The 20751-nt window shown below is 49.4% G+C and overlaps 1 protein-coding gene across 1 annotated transcript; it reads right to left on the reverse strand.

Moving 5' to 3' along the window:
* Positions 1–734: 734 nt before the first annotated feature.
* Positions 735–1790, reverse strand: LOC141258530 (uncharacterized protein F54H12.2-like). Its single transcript, XM_073673813.1, has one exon. The coding sequence runs from the start codon at positions 1788–1790 to the stop codon at positions 735–737; it is 1056 nt and encodes a 351-aa protein (XP_073529914.1).
* Between the last annotated feature and the right edge of the window lie 18961 nt (positions 1791–20751).

The following is a 20751-nucleotide window of genomic DNA, read 5'->3' on the forward strand; positions in this document are numbered from 1 at the left end:
ATGGCGTACGTAAAATCGTGATAGAGTTAGAAAGATTTTGTACAAATGCATCTACTAGACGATCATTATGTTTTAAATCATTTGTTAAGTTTTTCAGTAATCGCTTCAATGTTATTCCCGCAGCGACGTGATACAACACGTAAATACAAAACTGTCCGCAAAAACTCGACATAGAGTCTTGCAGCTGGTGGTTCTGATAGCAATACGTCGTGGTGTTTCTTCTTAAAAATTGTATAATCGTATTCGGAAATACGGCGGCGTCAGGTTGTAACCCGTAACTGTCAAAAAATAAGGATTTGTTCCTGCATAGAATAATGAGTAGCCAATGCGTACCAGGCTCTTCCGAAGAATCTGTGTTGACGATATAGGCTCTAGGTCTATGCCTGATAATGTGGCGTGGTAAGAGGTCGCAGGGAAATACTCCGCCAAACATACTCTGAGTAACGGGATTTCGGCTCAAAATGCATGACAGTTGCATAGTATTCATTATAGACGAAGTCCACTGTGGAGTCACAAAAGTTTAATTAAAGTCGTATAGGACTTCTCGACGTTGGTTAATCTCCAGTACAGCCGTGTTGACAGCATAAATGATCATATTCACCGTGTGTGGTGTGGCATCCGCAAAATGAATTTCGGCCCGTAGGTTACCCGTTTTAATGAGCGAAAAGTGAGCGCTCGGTTCCTGATCCGGTGACAAATCGAACGCGAAGAAAGTGTAGCCACTCATAAAATTATCACGGTCTATGCTTAATCCTGCGTCGGCTTTTTTCTTTTCCGGAGATGTGAACGAGAGCCATATATTCCCTCACAGCATGTTCAGCGTCAAAATTAGGGTGAAACGGCTTGGCGGGGATTTGCTGTCCGTCCAAATACAGAGCAGCGTGGTTGATCCTATAATGGTGAAAGCAAAGTGGGTTTTTCTGGTAACTGCCGCTGAAGGCCTCGTTGTCCACAAAGCAAAGAATCACCGTTTTTGGTATCTGGCCCAGAAAAAGATTTTCATGATTACTATTTCTCGTTCCTCCAGGGATGCTATAGACTTTCAAACAGGCTCTGTCTAGAGCGTATTTAGCGGGGCTTGATAGAAGAGCTTGGCTGTGACCGATCCTGATGGCTGGAGAGACTTGTACTCTCTTTACGTAGAGGGCTGCGTTCACGATCTGAACCTTAAACTTTTCCATTTCGGGAGTCATAAGGCAAAACGAGTCCTTATTTCTTGATAACTTGATCTTAAGATCTAGACCGTTCAAAATGAGTTTCGGTTGATTAAAAATGTCACCGAAGATCAGGCCCACGAGTTCCACAGGCCTTGAGAGACGGGTTGCGTGGGCTCTGCATGCGAACCCATGATTTTGATTTTCGCCGTAGAGTACGGTGGTCTGGTGATGGCCTGCAGTGTCTTTATAGAATAACCCCGCTGTAAATTGCGATCTCAACGCTTGCGTACTGTAGTTTAAAAGCGTTTCAATGTAGGCCCGGTAACTATAAAGGTTATCAGATTGTGAAATCAAACAGTCCCCCAGAGTAATGTCCACCTGATTGAAAAGTGTGGCTATGGGGTAATTAATAAGTCCCACACGCGTGCCGGCAGCGAGAACCATACCGTCCTGTTTCAGGATGCGGCACTGGACGTTCAAGAGTGTATTATTTAAATCGTAATAATATTCTCCGCTTCCCGATACGAAAAATTCCAGGGGTGCGTTATCGGCTAGAGCGGCGATGGGTTGCACCTCGACAAAAAATGATTTTTCGACGCTAGTCTGCGTGGGAGGCACGGTAAAGATATCCATTTTACATTTCTTTTACACGATTTTGTGGTTACGTAGATTAGTCCGTCGCCCTCTTGATTGTTTTTAGAGGTGCAATTCAATCTGTCCACTACGGCCGTAGACATACTCGTGATAGCGTCTTTGAAACAAGAGGGGATTGTAGGGAGAGAAAATAGGAAGCGCAGGCTTCTAAGTGTAGTAGTTAGATTCCAAGGGTATATACTCAGTATAAATCCACTCACCTATTTGGTATCTTGAGGTAAAGCATGTAAATCCAATCAGTGGATCACTCCATTCCTCTTTCCATTCAGTTTGCTGCAGAAATCTGGGAGCTGATGAGAGCACTGGACAGAGCTTTCATAGGCAATACCACTTTGTAAATGTTTTTTCCCAGCAATATGCGCTCCTGAAGGATGATGATGGAACTTGATATTCGGATTCAAAGAATTTTTATTTCAAACTAAAATACAACTAAAATATCCATTTTACATTTCTTTTACACGATTTTGTGGTTACGTAGATTAGTCCGTCGCCCTCTTGATTGTTTTTAGAGGTGCAATTCAATCTGTCCACTACGGCCGTAGACATACTCGTGATAGCGTCTTTAGCAATGTTTCTTACCGCTGTTTTTACATGCGGTTTGACTAGTTCTAGGCCTTTTCTGAAAAGCGGTACTGCTCTTCTAAAAAGACTTCTAAACAGACCACCGAGACCGGCGCCGTACATGTATTCATCACCGCGGAACCCCTCTAAGCCATGCCCTGCTTGAGCTACATAATACCGGGCGTACAAGGCGGGATCGCCGTAAACTCTTTGAGTCATCATTTTTACCGTGGCGTAGTCTTGCGAGGCCTTAAATGTAATCGCACTATACACTTCCCGTATCTGAATTTAACCGGCGTACCCTGGTCCGACATGACAGTAACAGTTACGGAGTCAAAGTGTTGTTTGCACAGCGGTATGTAATCTGGCCGCGAGTAGCGCACTGTGACAATATCGTTATCATCGCCGCTAACTTCTACGGTCCGTAACAGTTGAACGTAGCTGTCGCCCACAAGCTGATGTTGAATTATATCAGTGTATACAAAAAGCGAATAAAAACCCGCCTTTGAATCGGGGTAAAAGCGGCGATTCCACGGCATTAAAGCTGAGGGTGAATCATCGACGGTCTGTAGTCCGAAAATAAATTTTAGCTTAGTACCCAGAGCAAACTGTATAGGGGATGGGTCAGGTAGGATTACCTCTCGACGTAGATCATCATAACGTATCCTATAGGCAGGCGTGGATAAATTCAGCGATTCTATTCGCGCATTGACTGTACCGACCAGCTTTTGAATGTTCGGGTAAAATCCTGATTTTACATGATAAACCTCTAACGGCTCGTTGTGTTTAGCAGCGTAGAAGTTCCCTTCAAAAGCGTCGAACGTGTTCCACGTATGGGGGTACTGTATTTCCGTTAACGCCACTTCATAAGCTCCTGAAAGATGAACGGCCTTTGCTAGCTCGGTGGTGTAACTCGAAATAGTATTTTCGGGGTAGATTTTGGATGATGAATTGCTAGGTAGTGTAACGTAAAACGAATCGTCTTCCATGCTTTATACGGTCGTTAATTGATTTTCTTCTATCCAACTATTGAATTTATCGGGATATCCAAGCCACTTCACAAAATAATGAGTTGCACAGCGACGCCTGCGTTTTTTCAACACTTTTTCAACTTTGTAGATCCTATTAGCGTCTTGCGGCACCTTTTGTAGTTCGTCTTCATAAAAAGACCCTACTACGTTTTCACCACTCAAATAGTTTAATGCGTAGAGAGGTTTTCTGAATCGTGTATTTACGGACGAGACCACGAAAATTTCACGCGTGTAGGTTTGCTCGTAGCCTTTTGAAAAGATATGCTTATGCCGTACAATCCGGACGTTATCCTCCGGTTTTAATAGAGGTTTAAATCTTTTCACTGTAGAGACGTCTTGATAAGCGCTGCGCCATACGGTCATGGAGTTAGTTTTCGTGACAGAGGCAGGACTGCATCTTATAGTGCGATGATAAGCGTTATTGTAAGAGTGCACAAAATCAGGTAATACGTCTATATATCTCAATGTGTTATGAGCCGTTAAATAGCGCCACATACGAGCTTTCAACGTGCGATTAAATCTTTCCACAACCGCAGCTTTCACCGTATTATTCATAAAGAACTGATGTACGTTATACTCTTTACAAAGCGTAGCGACGGGCTTATTCATAAATTCTTTCCCGCGATCCGTTTGTAGTTTTTGCGGGATACGTCGTTCGCTTTTAAAAATCATCTCAAAAGCTTTTGCAAGCTCCTTGCCGGTCTTGGTCCACAGGCCGATGACCCAACGCCGCACTGATTTGCCTGACGATGTAAAGATTAAAAGATGCACCGAAATACTACGGAGAAGTTTACTGCATGCTAAGTGCGAAGGTTCTGAACTTACACGTTTAAACCTTGTGATCCCTCTTGACGGTGAACAAGCACCATCACCAGTGGGTGAAATAGAGATACGCCCCTCTGCCCCTCAGTTTGTAGATCACCTCAACCCCCGTTTCCGAAAAAAATGCAGATATACTACTCAACAGATTCTTGCAAAGACATTGCTACATGGACTGAGAAAGGTGAATTTGTCTACAAAGGGACCGTCATTCCCGACACCCATATGTTGGACCTTGTACGGAGCACTCTGCAAAGTCACGGACTAACCAAAAAGAACGCTCCCCAAGGATGGGACATTTTTATGAGGGTTATGGCCGAGTTAAACATACCTTCGACCGTGATCAGTCACCATACAACCAGAGACGCTCTGAACGAATTAAAAATTATGTTGAGTGCGCCGTCAAATCCCTTCAAAACAGCATCACAAGTACATGCTACCTCAACGCCAGCCGCTAGAGGTCGTTTGCTGTTGAAACAGAGAATCGCGCCGCTGTCGCCAAGCACATGGTTAACTTTGTAAATATTAGCATTAAAATGTATTGTAACCTATAGATTTGCTTGTATAATGTTGTATTTTGAAATCTATTTACACCTTTTTCCATTTCTTGATTTGTGTATACCTCTAAGTGAATCTACAATAAATGTATATTTTTTTTAAACACTTTTATTACGTCATTATTATGAACACTACAGAATGCTGACCCTAGGGATCCTGGGGCTGCCTTTTCTCACAAAAACATGTCTTGACATGTTTTTCTTACATACGGCGCTTACACATTAACCTACAACCTTGGGTGAAGGGCATGTGGGCGGTCATGGGGGACGTAACAGAGGCTGAACATGGGCTGCTTCCGGGGCGGGGACGGAACTGACGTAATAGATATTGACACACATAGGGGCGGTAAGGGTTGGCTTCCGGGGGCGGGGACGGAACTGACGTAACAGGTATTGACACACATAGGGGTGGAGAGTGGGCGGAGAATGGGGAGGAGAGGGGAGGGGTTTAGACCGGAAGTGGAGGCGGGACAGGTGCCAAAAAGGGGTGTGGCACCTGCCAAAACCGGAAGTGGGTGTGTTGACGAGAGGTGGGTGCTCTTACTACTACTGCAGCTAAAGCCGAGGGAAACTGAAGCGATGTGTTGCAGGTGAGTATACAGGTATATGCTCTAGTGAAATGTCTTGACAAGTAGGCATGACCGAACATTTCAATGTTCAGTTCGGAAAAGTTCGCCGAACAAATTGATATTCGCCAAATTTATTCGCCGAATTTTCGTCGAACATTTCCGAATCCCATAGCAGTCAATGGGGGGACCAAAAAAAAAGCATAGACAACACCTAGAAATGGGACCAAAAGCTGCCAAAACACATCAAATTAGGTGTAGACACCAGGGAAGTGCCATCAATTGACCCAGAGTATAAGTACTATAATTATTATTACTGTGACAGCGACATTTATTCAGTTGCGCTTTACATGTCAAAAGGGATCACCGACTGGTACAACAGGAGAGAGGACCCTGCCTGCGAGGGCGCACTGTCACGGACGTGGTTAGTGGAACCACTGTGCCACGGACCCCGGAGAGCCTGGAGGGGCGTGACTAAGCGAGCACCGGACTCTTCACTAGGGCCTCTGATGGTGAGGTTAGACTTGGCTCCCGATGAACGCCAGGTGCCACTCCAGGACTGACCAAAAGACGCGCAGCAGCTGGACCCAGTAGGACATACTAGATGGTGCAGCAGGCAGAGTCAGTATCAGAGTGCAGAAAGCAGAGTTTGTATCAGGAGTGCAGCAGCCAGAGTCTGTATCAGGAGTGCAGCAGGCAGAGTCTGTATCAGGAGTGCAGCAGGCAGAGTCTGTTTCAGGAGTGCAGCAAGCAGAGTTTGTATCAGGAGTGCAGCAGGCAGAGTCTGTATCGGGATTGCAGCAGGCAGAGTCTGTATCGGGATTGCAGCAGGCAGAGTCTGTATCGGGATTGCAGTAGGCAGAGTCTGCATCAGGAGTGCAGAAAGGACTGCTATGCAACCTTACACAACAGAACAGGAAGGTTCCACTACAGCCCACCCAATAGATCGAGACCCAATCAGGATTCCCCCATTTAAAAAATTAGTGGCAGACACTAGCAATGTCTAATCAATTTCACTACAGTAGAAATAGTGTAAATAAGACCCACACCTCTTCCAGTACAGCCAACCCAGGAGATGAAGACCTAACTAGGAGTGTTAATGTGTCACCCTGGCCTGGATGCCACAAAATGTAATAAAGCTGTGTCTGAGAGCAAGGGGGAGGTTCTCTAGTCAGGGGAACATTAGCATGCAGTACCTCCTGTCTCAGGCCAGTAGGGGGAGCAGGCTGCCCCTATAAAAGCTGGTGCTGGGGGCAGGGTTAGAGAGAGCTGGACGACCTGTCTCAGGATTCAGGTCCCAGAGCAGAGAGGAACAGTTGTATTGCACCTAAGAGGAAGTGTGGCAGTAGGAGAGCCACAAGCCAGAGACAAGAGGCGAAGAGAGCCTGTCTTGGCAGATCACGGACTTAATTTACCAGACTTTGGTGTCTGAGGCTGGGAGGATTCCACATCCCCCAGCAGATAACCAGTCCGCAGGGGACTGTATATTCCTTGGCCTAAGAAGCCTGGAGGCCCTGCCAGAACAGAAGGGACCAGCAAAGCCGTACAAGGCTGGGAGCAGAAAGGAACCCACGTCGCAGGCCATACAGGCGAGAATACACAGAAAGCTCGGAAACGTGGGCTGTTACCCTATAAGAAGGAGATAGCCAGAAGGAGCACAGATAGCACGGTAGGCCTACACCCTCACCCTGACCAGGGCCAATTTCCCCGTTGCTCTCAGACATCCAGGTCCCCTCCTAGCCGGGACTGTTTGTGGGTCAATTTACCTGTTCTAGTAAAGACCCTGGACTGCAACCTGTTGTCTGTGTGCTCCTTGCTCCTTCAGCATTATCAACACTGGGACTCTCACTACTATCACTCCCACCATTCATTATACTGCCCTGGGGCCACACTCTTCCCGTGGGGAGTCACACTACCCTAGCTGCACACCTCATCAGCCCCAGCGGTCTGCATGCAGCGGCGGTTCCTAATAACCGCAATCCACGGGTGGCGTAGTCGGACATAATCATCAGCGCATAACGGACTACCACTGGCCTGACCACCCTGAGCCACGGAACCGGGTTGCCACTACTACTCCCATCGTTCCCCTACTGCCCGGATCTGAGTGCCCCACGGCCCAGGGGGCGAGTCAGCTTTGGCGTAGTCGGCAGGATTGCAACCAACCCGCCACAAACGGGTATTGCGTGCCTGAAAAAGACTTTGCACTTACCTGAAAAGAGGTTTCCCGCCGTCCGGAGCCGTTTCCCGCCATTTCCAGCCGTCTCCCGCCATCTTCCATCGGTTTCCGCCATCTTCAGCCGTTTTCCCGCCATCGGACGCCATCTTCAGGACGCCGCACGGGAAGAAGAGGGGCGTGGACGTCCAAACTGCGCGAGATCCAAAGCTCCGCCCCACGCACCGACGCTGTGCAAGGTCCTGGAAGGGAGAGAGAGTGACGCTGACGTCATCAGGACGCGACGCAAGGTCCTCAACCAGAGCAGCAGCAGCGGAGCCGCGGCCTACAGAAGAGGATCGTCGGAAGGTAGGCCACACTTAACTAGGGGGGAGGAAGATGTCGGACACAGAGGCGCCCACTACCACCAACGCAGCTGCAGCAGCGGTGATGCCCTTTTCCCTGCCCTACATCCCTGGAGCGGCCTGGCTGCCCAAGTACTCAGGGGAGCCCCATGCCCTAACTGACTTTAAGGAAAGGCTGTACAGTTTGTTCCAAGTTTACCCCCTGACAGAGGAACAGAAGGTCAGCATATTGACAGGGCAGTTAACTGGCGCAGCCCAAAGGGAGGTAAAATCATGGCCCACTGAGGAGAAAAGAACTGTGAAGGGTGTTCTGGCCCGGCTGCGGGGTACCTTTGACACACGTACCTCCGCTGAGATCAAAATGAGGTTCTATGGATGTAAGCAGCGGGCACAGGACAGCATCAGAGACTATGCCCTAAATCTGCAGGAAGCCTTGAGGGCTATTCAACAAACTGACCCTGGCAGTGTGCAGGAAACGGATAAGCTGCTAACAGAACAATTCATAGAAGGTCTGCTGTCCAGCGCCCACAGGGCCCAACTGCGCCTCATGTTCTTTCAGAACCCTGATCTGACCTTTGCCCAATTTAAGGACAGGGCCATAAGGGTGCTCCGTGAACCTGCAACCAGTGGCGCTATAAACCCCCGGCGCCCTGCTCTCACCTACCACCAGGAGGCGGCGCCCTCCTCTATGGACCCCGTGGGGGCTGATGCACAGGCCCTGAACCAAGCCCCGTCGAAAGACCTGCACCACCAAGTCCAGGAGCTGACCAGGAGCATCGCGGCATTGACCAGGACCGTCCAGGCGTTACAAGTGGACCCGTCAAGACCCATCGAGCTGGCTTCAAGTCCGAAGGATGTCCCGTGGCGTCGACAGAGGAGGATCCCGTCATTCCGAGGGAGGCCCACAGACCGCTACGCAGAGGATGGACAGCCCATTTGCCGTCGATGCAACCAGCCCGGACACATTTCCAGGTACTGTAATTTAAACGGGTCCAACCTGGGGCAGAGGGCCAACCCCCAGGCATAAGATCACCAGGCCCTTACAATTGGCGTAATAAGTACGTTGGGGGGCGCCCAGTTTTACCCGTGGTGCTGGACGGTATCCCCATGAGCGCCTTGCTGGATACCGGGTCGCAAGTAACCACTATCCCTTATGTACTTTTTAAGCAGTATTGGACTGATGCTGATATAACGCGGTATCCAGACAGTAACTTGAGCATCATCGCCAGTAATGGCTTACCCGTGCCGCAGATGGGGTTCAAGGAGATGACCATTAAAATTGGTAAAGTTGAACTGCCGGCACAGGGAGTAATTATTGTGGACATTGACCGTCATGAAAGTCACCCTAAAATAACTGTGGGTACTAACGTGATTGAAAATTGTCTTTCAGAGGTAATTGTAATTCTACAACAGGTGGCGGTGAATGCTAGTTCCAGCCAACAGAGAGTCCTCAACAAAGAGATAAAAGCCCTGATGAGAAGGCAGCAGGTAGAACTATCTGGTGGTGAGATCGGTAGCGTAAGACTGAGTGACCCATTCCCCATTTCCATGCCTCCCAAAAGTGAAATGATGATCTGGTGTCGGACTGCAATCGGGTTGAGAGGTAGAGACTACTAAGCCATGGTAGAACCCGTGTACTCAGACAGCAGGCCCACCATTTTGACCGCCCGGGGGGTGGTTGATGTCAGTCATGGGAGGGTGCCCGTCCGCATCCTCAACATTGGGGAGAGGGAAGTACACTTACCCAGGTACGCTACACTTGCCAAACTGTTTGTTGTCAAATACAAAGCTATCAGGGCCGTGGAACCCTTGCCTCCATCTCCTCAGGCGGAGGGTAATGGCTCCCAGAAACAAAAGGAGGACTGGTGCCAGAAACTCCATGTGGGTGCTGACTCCACTCCCCTGCACTAAAAACAAGGAGTCTACCGGGTGGTACAGGAGTACGAGAGAGTCTTTAGTAAGCACCCGCTAGACTTCGGCAGAGTAAAGGGGATAGAACACCACATCCCCACAGGGAGCCACCCACCAATAAAAGAGAGACACAGGCCTGTACCCCCTGCACATTATCAGAACACCAAGGGCATGCTAAGAGAGATGAAAGAAGCTGGGGTCATTAGAGACAGCTGTAGCCCCTGGGCAGCCCCCTTGGTTCTGGTCAAAAAGAAAGACGGCACCATGAGAATGTGTGTGGACTATAGACAAATCAACCGTATCACCCACAAAGACGCATATCCGCTGCCTAGAATAGAGGAGTCTTTAGCCGCACTAAAATCAGCTAACTTCTTTTCTACTTTGGACCTTACTAGCGGGTACTGGCAGGTTCCTGTGGCAGAGGCTGATAAGGAGAAGACCGCCTTCACCACCCCGATGGGACTGAGCGAGTTCAACTGTATGCCTTTCAGGCACTGCAACGCACCAGGGACCTTCCAGCGGCTGATGGAATGCTGTCTAGGGCACCTAAACTTTTAGACGGTCCTCCTTTACCTGGACGACGTGATCGTCTATTCGAAAACCTACGAGGATCATCTAAAGCACCTGGCCGAGGTGTTCGAAGCCCTGGCAGGCTACGGCCTGAAGGTGAAACCATCGAAGTGTCACCTGTTGAAACCAAAGGTCCAGTACCTAGGGAACGTGGTAAGCGCGGAAGGAGTGACCCCGACCCTGACAAGGTCACGGCAATCAAGAGCTGGCCAAGCCCCTCGAACATCAAAGAGGTGAGACAGTTTCTCGGATTGGTAGGCTACTACCGAAGGTTCATCCCCGGGTTCACTAGGATGGCAGCTCCTATGCCGGACCTCCTAATCGGACAGTCTAAGTCCAGGAGCCAAAAGCCGCCCTTCAAGTGGGATAAACCGGAAGAGGAGTCCTTCCGCCAGTTGAAGATGGCCCTCACGGGGGATGAGATCCTGGCCTACCCTGACTATGGCCAGCCTTTTATCCTCCACACAGACGCCAGTAATGTGTGACTGGGAGCCATACTGTCCCAAAACCAACAGGGCAGAGAACGGGTGATCGCATACGCCAGCCGGAAGCTGAGGCCCACCGAGAGGAACCCGGAGAATTACAGCTCCTTCAAGCTAGAATTCTTGGCGGTGGTGTGGGCCGTGACGGAACGCTTCAAGCATTACCTGGCCTCCGCAAAGTTCACCGTGTTCATGGACAACAACCCGTTGACACACCTGGACAATGCAAGACTGGGTGCCCTAGAACAGCGGTGGATGGCCCGTCTCTCCATCTATGACTTCGTGATCAAGTACCGGGCCGGCAAAACCAATGTCAACGCTGACGCCCTATCGAGGATGCCTCACTTACCTGAAGGTGACGAAGACCCAGAAGAGCTGGAGGAGGTGGAACTCCCCGCGTTTCACCGGTATGGAGCCGCTCAATACTCCCACCGCGTGAAGGAGGAGGATCTAACAACCGAGATGATCAATCCCCTACCTCACCACAGCTGGGCCGAGATCCAAGATAGTGACCCAGCCATCCACCTGGTGAAAGACCTGCTGACCCAGGAAGACGCCCGCATGGATCCGGATGCTCCAGAGGAAGCCAAGCAGCTATGGAAAGAGAAGAGCAAGCTGTTCCTCTACGAAGGCAAGTTGTGCAGAAGGATTGTCAACCACCGGACGCACGAGCTGACCTGGCAACTCGTGGTCCCAAGGCGAGATGCAGCTATGGTCCTGGGGGCTTACCATGACAGAGCGGGACACTTCGGTTGGAAGAAACTGGAGTTCCTGCTAAGAGGAATGTTCTTTTGGGTCGGCATGAGAGGAGCTGTAGAAAAGTGGTGCAGAGACTGTGGCCCTTGTCACCTGAGGAGGAAGGACCGCACCAGCCAGAAGACACCCTTGAGGCCCATCGTCACCACGCAGCCTCTTGAGCTGGTAGCTCTGGACCACGTCAAATTGGCTCCAAGCCGGTCTGGATACATCTATGCCCTGAGAATCGTGGACCACTATTCCCGTTTTCTAGTGGTGGTCCCGGTAAAGGACTTGACAGCCCAAACAGCGGCCAGAGCCTTCCAGCAATATTTCTGCCGTCCACACGGGTATCCGGAACAGGTCCTGACAGACCAGGGTCCAGCGTTCGAGGCTGAAATCTTCCAGGAGTTCTGCAACCTCTATGGCTGTAAGAAGATTCGTACAACGCCTTACCACCCCCAAACCAACGGGATGTGTGAGAAGATGAACAATATAGTCATTGATCTCCTGAAGACGTTGCCCCTGGAGGAACGCAGCCTGTGGCCAGAAAAACTGCCGGACCTGATAGACCTATACAACAATATCCCGGTGAATGCTACAAGCTGCACCCCGGCTTACCTGATGCGAGCCAGGCCAGGTAAGCTGCCCGTAGACCTGGAGATGGGAGTCCTAATACCTGAGGACACCTCCCCGGATGCGGACTGGGATACGGAAAGGCAACTGCAGTACAAGAAGGTACAGGAGAGTGTAGAGAGGAGCCTGGCCCAGGTGAGAGAACGGCAAGAAAGACTCTTCAACCAACACGCCCCTGCTGGTCCCCTAGAACCTGGTGAGCAGGTCCTGAAGCGGAAGAGAAGGCTACATAAGTTGGACGACCAGAGGGAAAGGGAACCATACTGCAGTCTGATCACGACAACCCGAAGGTGTGCGTGATCACCAAGGACGGAGGAGAAACCACTAGCACCGTCTCCAGAGACCACCTCAAAAGATGCCCCGAGCAACTCCGTAGTGCAGAAGAGGATCAGAGTGACCTTGAACCCGCAGAGGACAAGGAAGAAATGATCAGCACCATTCTCGGAGAGTTCCCTCAGTCCTGGACTCGCATAAATGATGCCATAGTGGTACCCGTCCTGCATTTCCTGCAACCAGCACAGCAACAACCAACACCAGAGCCGGAAGGTGAAGAGGAGCAAGCAGTTCCAGAGGCAGAAGAGCCTGTACCAGCAGCCCAGGAGAGTCAACCCTCTGCTGACAGTGAGCCTGCCATGCCTGCGGTAAGCCAAAGGACCCGGATACAGATGCCTGCCCTACCTGTACACCCAGCTGGTAGCTGTACCCCTAACGCTAGTGGGGAAAGCCAGGTTGGTCCACCACCAGACAGTGGGCTACGTAGATCAACCAGGAGCACAAAGGGGCAGATACCCGCTCGCTGGAAAATATAGAGTGTACTAAGATTGTAAATAACCCTGTTGCCAAATGTTGAATTGTTTGCCAAGTTACATGCTTGTTTGGTAATTCTGTGTTTCAGTTTCTTGCAGCTACCGTAAGGACTCAAAGGTTATGGACTTTTTATAACCAGGACCTTGTAGGGACTGCGTTCGGAGCTTAGCCCAGGAATGAACTAAGACTGTAAAGGACATGGGGTAGGACAGACCCCCACCTGGTTATGGCTCCCCGTTGTGCTGGTGATATGGACACCCGGTCACAGACCACACTGTGACCTTAAGAACTCAATCTGTGCGTTGTCTGTCTGTTAATGTTTTATGGTATGCATATTGTCTTTGTTTATTGTTTAGTCCCGGAGTACTAAATTTCACTAGGGGGGAATGTGTCACCCTGGCCTGGATGCCACAAAATGTAATAAAGCTGTGTCTGAGAGCAAGGGGGAGGTTCTCTAGTCAGGGGAACATTAGCATGCAGTACCTCCTGTCTCAGGCCAGTAGGGGGAGCAGGCTGCCCCTATAAAATCTGGTGCTGGGGGCAGGGTTAGAGAGAGCTGGACGACCTGTCTCAGGATTCAGGTCCCAGAGCAGAGAGGGATAGTTGTATTGCACCTAAGAGGAAGTGTGGCAGTAGGAGAGCCACAAGCCAGAGACAAGAGGCGAAGAGAGCCTGTCTTGGCAGATCACGGACTTAATTTACCAGACTTTGGTGTCTGAGGCTGGGAGGATTCCACATCCCCCAGCAGATAACCAGTCCGCAGGGGACTGTATATTCCTTGGCCTAAGAAGCCTGGAGGCCCTGCCACAACAGAAGGGACCAGCAAAGCCGTACAAGGCTGGGAGCAGAAAGGAACCCACGTCGCAGGCCATACAGGCGAGAATACACGGAAAGCTCGGAAACGTGGGCTGTTACCCTATAAGAAGGAGATAGCCAGAAGGAGCACAGAAAGCACGGTAGGCCTACACCCTCACTCTGACCAGGGCCAATTTCCCCGTTGCTCTCAGACATCCAGGTCCCCTCCTAGCCGGGACTGTTTGTGGGTCAATTTACCTGTTCTAGTAAAGACCCTGGACTGCAACCTGTTGTCTGTGTGCTCTTTGCTCCTTCAGCACTATCAGCACTGGGACTCTCACTACCATCACTCCCACCATTCATTATACTGCCCTGGGGCCGCACTCTTCCCGTGGGGAGTCACACTACCCTAGCTGCACACCTCATCAGCCCCAGCGGTCTGCATGCAGCGGCGGTTCCTAATAACCGCAATCCACGGGTGGCATAGTCGGACATAATCATCAGCACATAACGGACTACCACTGGCCTGACCACCCTGAGCCACGGAACCGGGTTGCCACTACTACTCCCATCGTTCCCCTACTGCCCGGATCCGAGTGCCCCACGGCCCAGGGGGCGAGTCATTAACATTGCCCTAAATGAGGGCCTAACACCACTGAAGTGGCATCAATGTCATTAGACTACAAGTAGTTTAACGCAGACCCATACCTGTCCCACTACGGCCAACCCAGGAGATGCAGACTGAATCGAAAGTGTTTACATTTAAAAAAATAGGGCCTAAGACCACCATTTCACTGGCCAACAGATTAGAGATGGTGGAGTTCAACCTCTTAGCTTTGTCATGTGTAGGATGAAACAATCTTTTACGTGACCACAACAGGGGGATTGAGGGCTGGCTGCAGTGATGAGAGAGGACAGAGTACGGTGAAACGGACAAACCGATAGACCATGAGTGAGGTGCAGGCGGAGTTACAATGGATTGAGAAACGTGCGATCTGCTCAGAGAAACAAACACAGCAGGCATATCCGCTTCACTTACAGCTGATGGGCTGTTACTCAGCCTAATTGCAGCGGGTATACAGCTGGTTCTGTCGGACACCTGCGTGACACAACTTGGCACGGTAACAGAGGAGGAGGAAGAAGCAGCAGAGGTGTTTGATGGGGCGGCTGATGGTTGTTTATTGAAAACAATTTAGAGTTTATCACATTTGCGTACCCGTTTGGGAGAGCGATATCTGCACCAAATGCTCAATTTCACTACAGTATAACTATAGAAATGCATGGAGACCAAAACCTCTTCCACTACAGCCAACCCATTGGATGGAGACCCAATCATGATTCTCCACATTTCAAAAAATTAGTGGCAGACACTAGCAATGATTAATCAATTTCACTACAGTAGAAATAGTGTAAATGAGACCCACACCTCTTCCAATACAGTCAACCCAGGAGATGGAGACCTAACCAGGAGTGTTCACATTGCCCTAAATGAGGGCCTAACACCACCGAAGTGGCATCAATTTCACTAGAGTATAAGTATTGCAAATGAGGCCTAAACCAGTTCTACTACAGCCAACCGAATAGATGGAGACCCAATCAGGATTCTCCACATTTCAAAATATTAGTGGCAGACACTAGCAATGTCTAATCAATTTCACTACAGTAGAAATAGTGTAAATAAGACCCACACCTCTTCCAATACAGTCAAACCAGGAGTGTTCACATTGCCCTAAATGAGGACCTAACACCACCGAAGTGGCATCAATTTCACTAGAGTATAAGTATTGCAAAGGAGGCCTTAACCAGTTCCACTACAGCCAACCCAATAGATGGAGACCCAATCAGGATTCTCCACATTTCAAAAAATTAGTGGCAGACACTAGCAATGTCTAATCAATTTCACTACAGTAGAAATAGTGTAAATAAGACCCACACCTCTTCCAGTACAGCCAACCCAGGAGATGGAGACCTAACCAGGAGTGTTCACATTGCCCTAAACAAAGGCCTAACACCACTGAATTGGCATCAATGTCACCAGACTACAAGTAGTTTAATGCAGACCCAAACCTGTCCCACTACAGCCAACCCAATGGATGGGGAGACAATCAGAATTCTCCACATTTCCCAAAAGTAGGGCCTAAAACCTGCAGCAGCAGCAGCAAGAGCAGGCACAGAAGCCAGATCACAGACTGCAATTTCAAGAGATCAATGCAGCACACTCAAAACGACAACATTGCCTACTCTGTACAGTCTGCAATTGGGGTGCAAAAGTCCTTGGAGATCCATGACTTGTTCATCTTGATGAAAGTTAGGCGGTCTACACTTTCAGGGGACAGCCGGGTGCGCTTATCTGTCAAGACATTACCAGCAGCGCCGAAGACACGTTCAGAGAGAACGCTGGCTGCCGGGCATGATAAAACCTCCAAGGCATGAGAGGCGAGCTCAGGCCATTCATTCATTTTTGAAGACCAAAATGTGAAAGGGTCAAAATCCTCCTTGATGGTATTCATATTAATCTCTAGATACTACTCCACCATCTTCTCCAGTCGTTCTCCACGTGTCAGACTTGTACTCTCTTGTGTTGGTGCATGAGCTGGTGCAAAAAATGTGTGAAAGGACTCCCAGAAATTGCTTCTGCCACTTACTCTGCTGCTAATGTTTTGGCGTTGGCGAACTGATGTTCCGGAGGTTGAAAGACTACATCTGCAATGCACATTGTGTGCCTCACTGTTATCTTGGAGAAAACCTCTATTAAGGTTGCTTAAAAGCTTGTTTCAATACTCCAACATAAGCGGATCTCTTTCCAGGGCGGGAAGCATCTGGCAAAATTGACTCTTAGAACGTGGATCTAACAGAGCGGCAACCCAGTAGTAAGCATTATTTTGAATCCTAACTATACAGGGATCATGTTGCAGATAGTGCATCAAGAAGGCACTCATATGTCGGGCTCTTACAGGAGGTCCAAAGCCAGGCTGTATTCTGGGCTGTGTAACACAGATGCTTGTTTCCTCCGTCCCCTCCTGCCAACCACGTTCAAATGAGAGGGGATGATTATCCTCTTCATCCTCTAACAGCTGCTCTCCCATAACCTCTTCCTCCTCCATTAGTTCCTCAGCTCTTGCACCTTCACTAACAGTTTGCCTGGTATCACCAAACCCCCTCGATCGCTGTAATCCACTGTCACTTGGGATCCTCCTGTGTGACGACAGTCTGGAAATTTGAAACATTGGTATCCCTTTCTTATCCTCCTATTCTTCTGGGGCCACCACCTCCTGCCGCAGGTTATTCAAAGTTTGCTCCAGCGTGTATATGACCGGCATAGTGATGCTGATGACAGCATCGTCTGCGCTTACCAGTTTAGTAGCCATTTCAAAACCATGCAGAAGGGTGCAGAGGTCCTTAATCTGTTTCCACTCAGCAAACGTGATATGCCCCAAGTCCGTACTGCGCTGCCCCAAGCTATATGTCATGACATACTGCGTCAGAGCTCGTTGCTGCTGGCACAGTCGCTGTAACATGTGAAGAGTGGAATTCCACCGCGTCGGCACATCGCAGATCAACCTGTTAACTGGCACGGACAAAGACCTCTGTATCGATGCAAGTCGATGACATGAGGGGTGCGAATGGCGGAAGTGAGCACACAACTTCCGTAATTTGTGAAGCAGCTCATCCAGGACAGGATAGTGGCGGAGAAATCGCTGTACCACTAGGTTGAGGATGTGAGCCATGCAAGGCACGTGTGCGAGCTTGCCTCGGCCTAGGGCCGCTAACAGGTTCACACCGTTATCGCACACAGCCTTCCCTGGCTCTAGGTTCAGCGGAGACAGCCATTGCTCAAACTGAGCCTGGAGAGCTGCCCACAACTCTTCACCTGTATGACTGCCATCTCCAAGGCATATTAATTTGAAGACTGCCTGATTACGGTGAGCCCTGACTGCACAGTACGAAGGTGGTGTGTATTCGCTCCGCACCCTTGGAACGCATGTCTCGTTAAGGCAGAGGTTGAGTGCGCAGGTGGAGGCCCTAGAGGAGGTGGAGGACGCAGAAGCAGCGGAGGAAGTGGGAAATACAGAGGTTTCTTCTGTAAGCCTTGGGGATTCCAAGATTTGTGGAACAGCCCCTTCCCTGCAAGCCCCCACAAGCCACCAGAGTCACCCAGTGCCCAGTTAGTGAGATGTAATGCCCTTATCCATGCTTACTCGTCCAGGTGTCTGTGGTGAAATGCACCCTGCCACACGTAGATTTAGACAAGGAACGGGTGATGTTGTCTGTGACATGCTGGTGTAGCACAGGCACAGCTTTCTTAGAGAAGTAATGGCGACTGGGCAACTGTTACTGGGGGACTGCGATGACCATCAGTTTTCGGAAACCATCTGTCTCTACCAGGCGGAAAGGCAGCATTTCCGTGGCCAACAGATTGGAGATGGTGGAGTTCAACCTCTTAGCTTTGTCATGCGTAAGATGAAACAATCTTTTATGTGACCACAACTGCGGGACCGAGGGCAGGCTAAGGTGCTGAGAGAGGGCGGAGTATGGTGAACCGGAAAAACTGGTGGTGCATGAGTGAGGTGCAGATGTTACGGTGGATTGAGAAACATGCGGTGTGCTCTGTGAAACAAACACAGCAGGAGTGTCCGCTTCCGTTACAGCTGACGGGCTGTCACTCAGCCTGACTGGAGCGGGTAAAGAACCGGAGTTTCTGTGATGGGAGACCTGCGTGACAATGCTTGGCATGGTAACAGAGGAGGAGGAGGAAGAAGCAGCGGATGAGTTTGATGGGGCAGCTGATGGTTGTTGAGGTGCGCTGGTCCGCATTTCAGCACTGTAAGATTCCCAGCGTAAAAAATGTTGTTTGAACATGTGAACGTTTATGCATGTAGTAGTCAAATTATTGCAGTTTTTCCCTCTGCTGAGCTTTTATCGCAGTGTTTGCAGATAAATTGAGTTGGCTCATCCTTTGCAGTGACAAAAAAGGCCCATGCTAGGCAACCCTTGCTGCCCCTGCGAGCTGCAGACCCGTGAGCGTTGCTTGCCACAGCCACGGTTGTGACTAAGGATGCAGTGCTCCTCATGCTTGCATCACTCCATGTCTGGGCCGTAGGGCGAAATGTAACCTCCTCGTCTTCCTCCTCCATCTCCTCAGATGAGCTACTTGGCTGCGTGACTCTGGGTTCACACCAAGTAGGATCTTCAACCTCGTCATCATCCAATGTGTTATCCCATTCCTCGCCCTCAAAGTGACCCCTCTCGTCTTGTTGCCGTGACAGCACAGTACAGTCCGCATTAGCCTCAGGTATCGGAGTCTCATCGGGATCACCTCTCTCCCCTTCGGTTAACGTCTGGTGACGAGGGTCAGGAACTGCTCGGACCCTACTTCGTCCTGCCCCGAATCCAAGCTAAAAAAATTTTGGGCATCGGTGCAGATGCTTTCCTCCCCTTAACTCTGTGAAAGTTTGGAGTACACTTCTGATGCCCATGGTGTAGAATGGGTGAAGACTAGAGTTCTACAGACTCGCCCATCGGTGGTTCGCAACAGTCAGTTGGGCAGTTGGCCAGTTGTGACGAGGGGGGAAGCATGGGTAATTGGGGTGCCACCTCTGTGGACTGTACTGAGTGTGATTTTGAGGTGAAGGAAGAAGAGGAGAGGCCACTGGAAGCAGAGCTTGCCATCCACTGGAGCACCTGCTCTTTCTGGGCCTTATGAACAAGGCGTATCGCTGTGTGGCTGCCAAAGGAAGGGAGTGCAGTAGGCCGTCCACTAACATAAGTTGTCAGTTGTCTTTGGATGGGACCTGTTTGTGTTGGTTCACTAGTGCTTTCACTAACATTACCACGTACGACACGTACACCTTGAACACCAAGCCTATTCCTCCTTCCACCACACCCTCTCTTTTTCCCACTCATGTTGGTTAGATACAGTGGTAGGAGCACGCAATTAACTAAAGAAAAATACGTTTTTTTCCTGTGCAATAGCTCAGCACACATATGAATTTCAGCGACACTAAATGACAAGGTAAGATATGGCCTGCCGTGTAACGTTACTAACAGACAAAATACATTTTTTAGTGTGCATGAGGCCGATAAAACCTACGAGATATTCTCCAAACTTTAGGAGCAGAAGAATTTTTTTTTTGAATGTGGATGAGGCCAGTATGACATAGAACATATGCTCCAAAATATTTCAAACTCAGATCTAGCCAGCTGTATCACTTTACTCAGAGCAAAAAATATTTTTGGGTTACTCTGCATAAGCTCTGCATCCAACTGGCTTTGACCGCCACTGACATAGTGGCTGGCTTATAGCACTGTATGACTTTTGTCACAGGAAAAAATATTTTTTGGACTGGGCCTAGCAAGAGAAAAAATTTATTTTTTTTTACTCTGAAACCACCTGAAGTTCAACTCCACTAAAATAGTATCTGACACAAAAAAACCTTTAGTGCACACAGCTTTCAAAATCACAATAGCAACAGAAAAAAAACAGATTTTGTGCTCTGCAATAATTTTAACCCCACTAAATGAAATGGTGCACTGCGCTTGCTTGATCACATTAGCAAGTGCAAAAAAAGATTCAAGGTATACTGAGACATGGAGCTCTATACCAGCGGTGCACAGCACTATAGTATGGCATGGGCCTTCTGTTTCTGTCAGAATCTCAGTACTTGCACAAGAACACCAAAAATGTGCTGCACCAGCGGTTGCAGAGGTATACAGGCCAGGAGTTATCTACACTATCTGAATACCACACAAGCGCCCATCTATCTAGCTAATATCTCTCATTGCACAGGAGAACACTGAGCTGCGTCTGTCTCCAGCAGTGACATGGATATAATGGCACTGAGGGAACATGGCCGCTTTTTATATTGAGACGACATGTGATTTCTGCAGCCAATTGCAGAAGCCCTTATGTCTGGACAGTGTAGATGCTTCCTGTGCTATGATTGGCTGGCCAC

Source organism: Phyllobates terribilis, unplaced genomic scaffold, assembly GCF_046119375.1.
Source record: "Phyllobates terribilis strain yellow unplaced genomic scaffold, ASM4611937v1 Scaffold_1__5_contigs__length_1240528914, whole genome shotgun sequence".
NCBI classification, from domain to species: Eukaryota; Metazoa; Chordata; class Amphibia; order Anura; family Dendrobatidae; genus Phyllobates; species Phyllobates terribilis.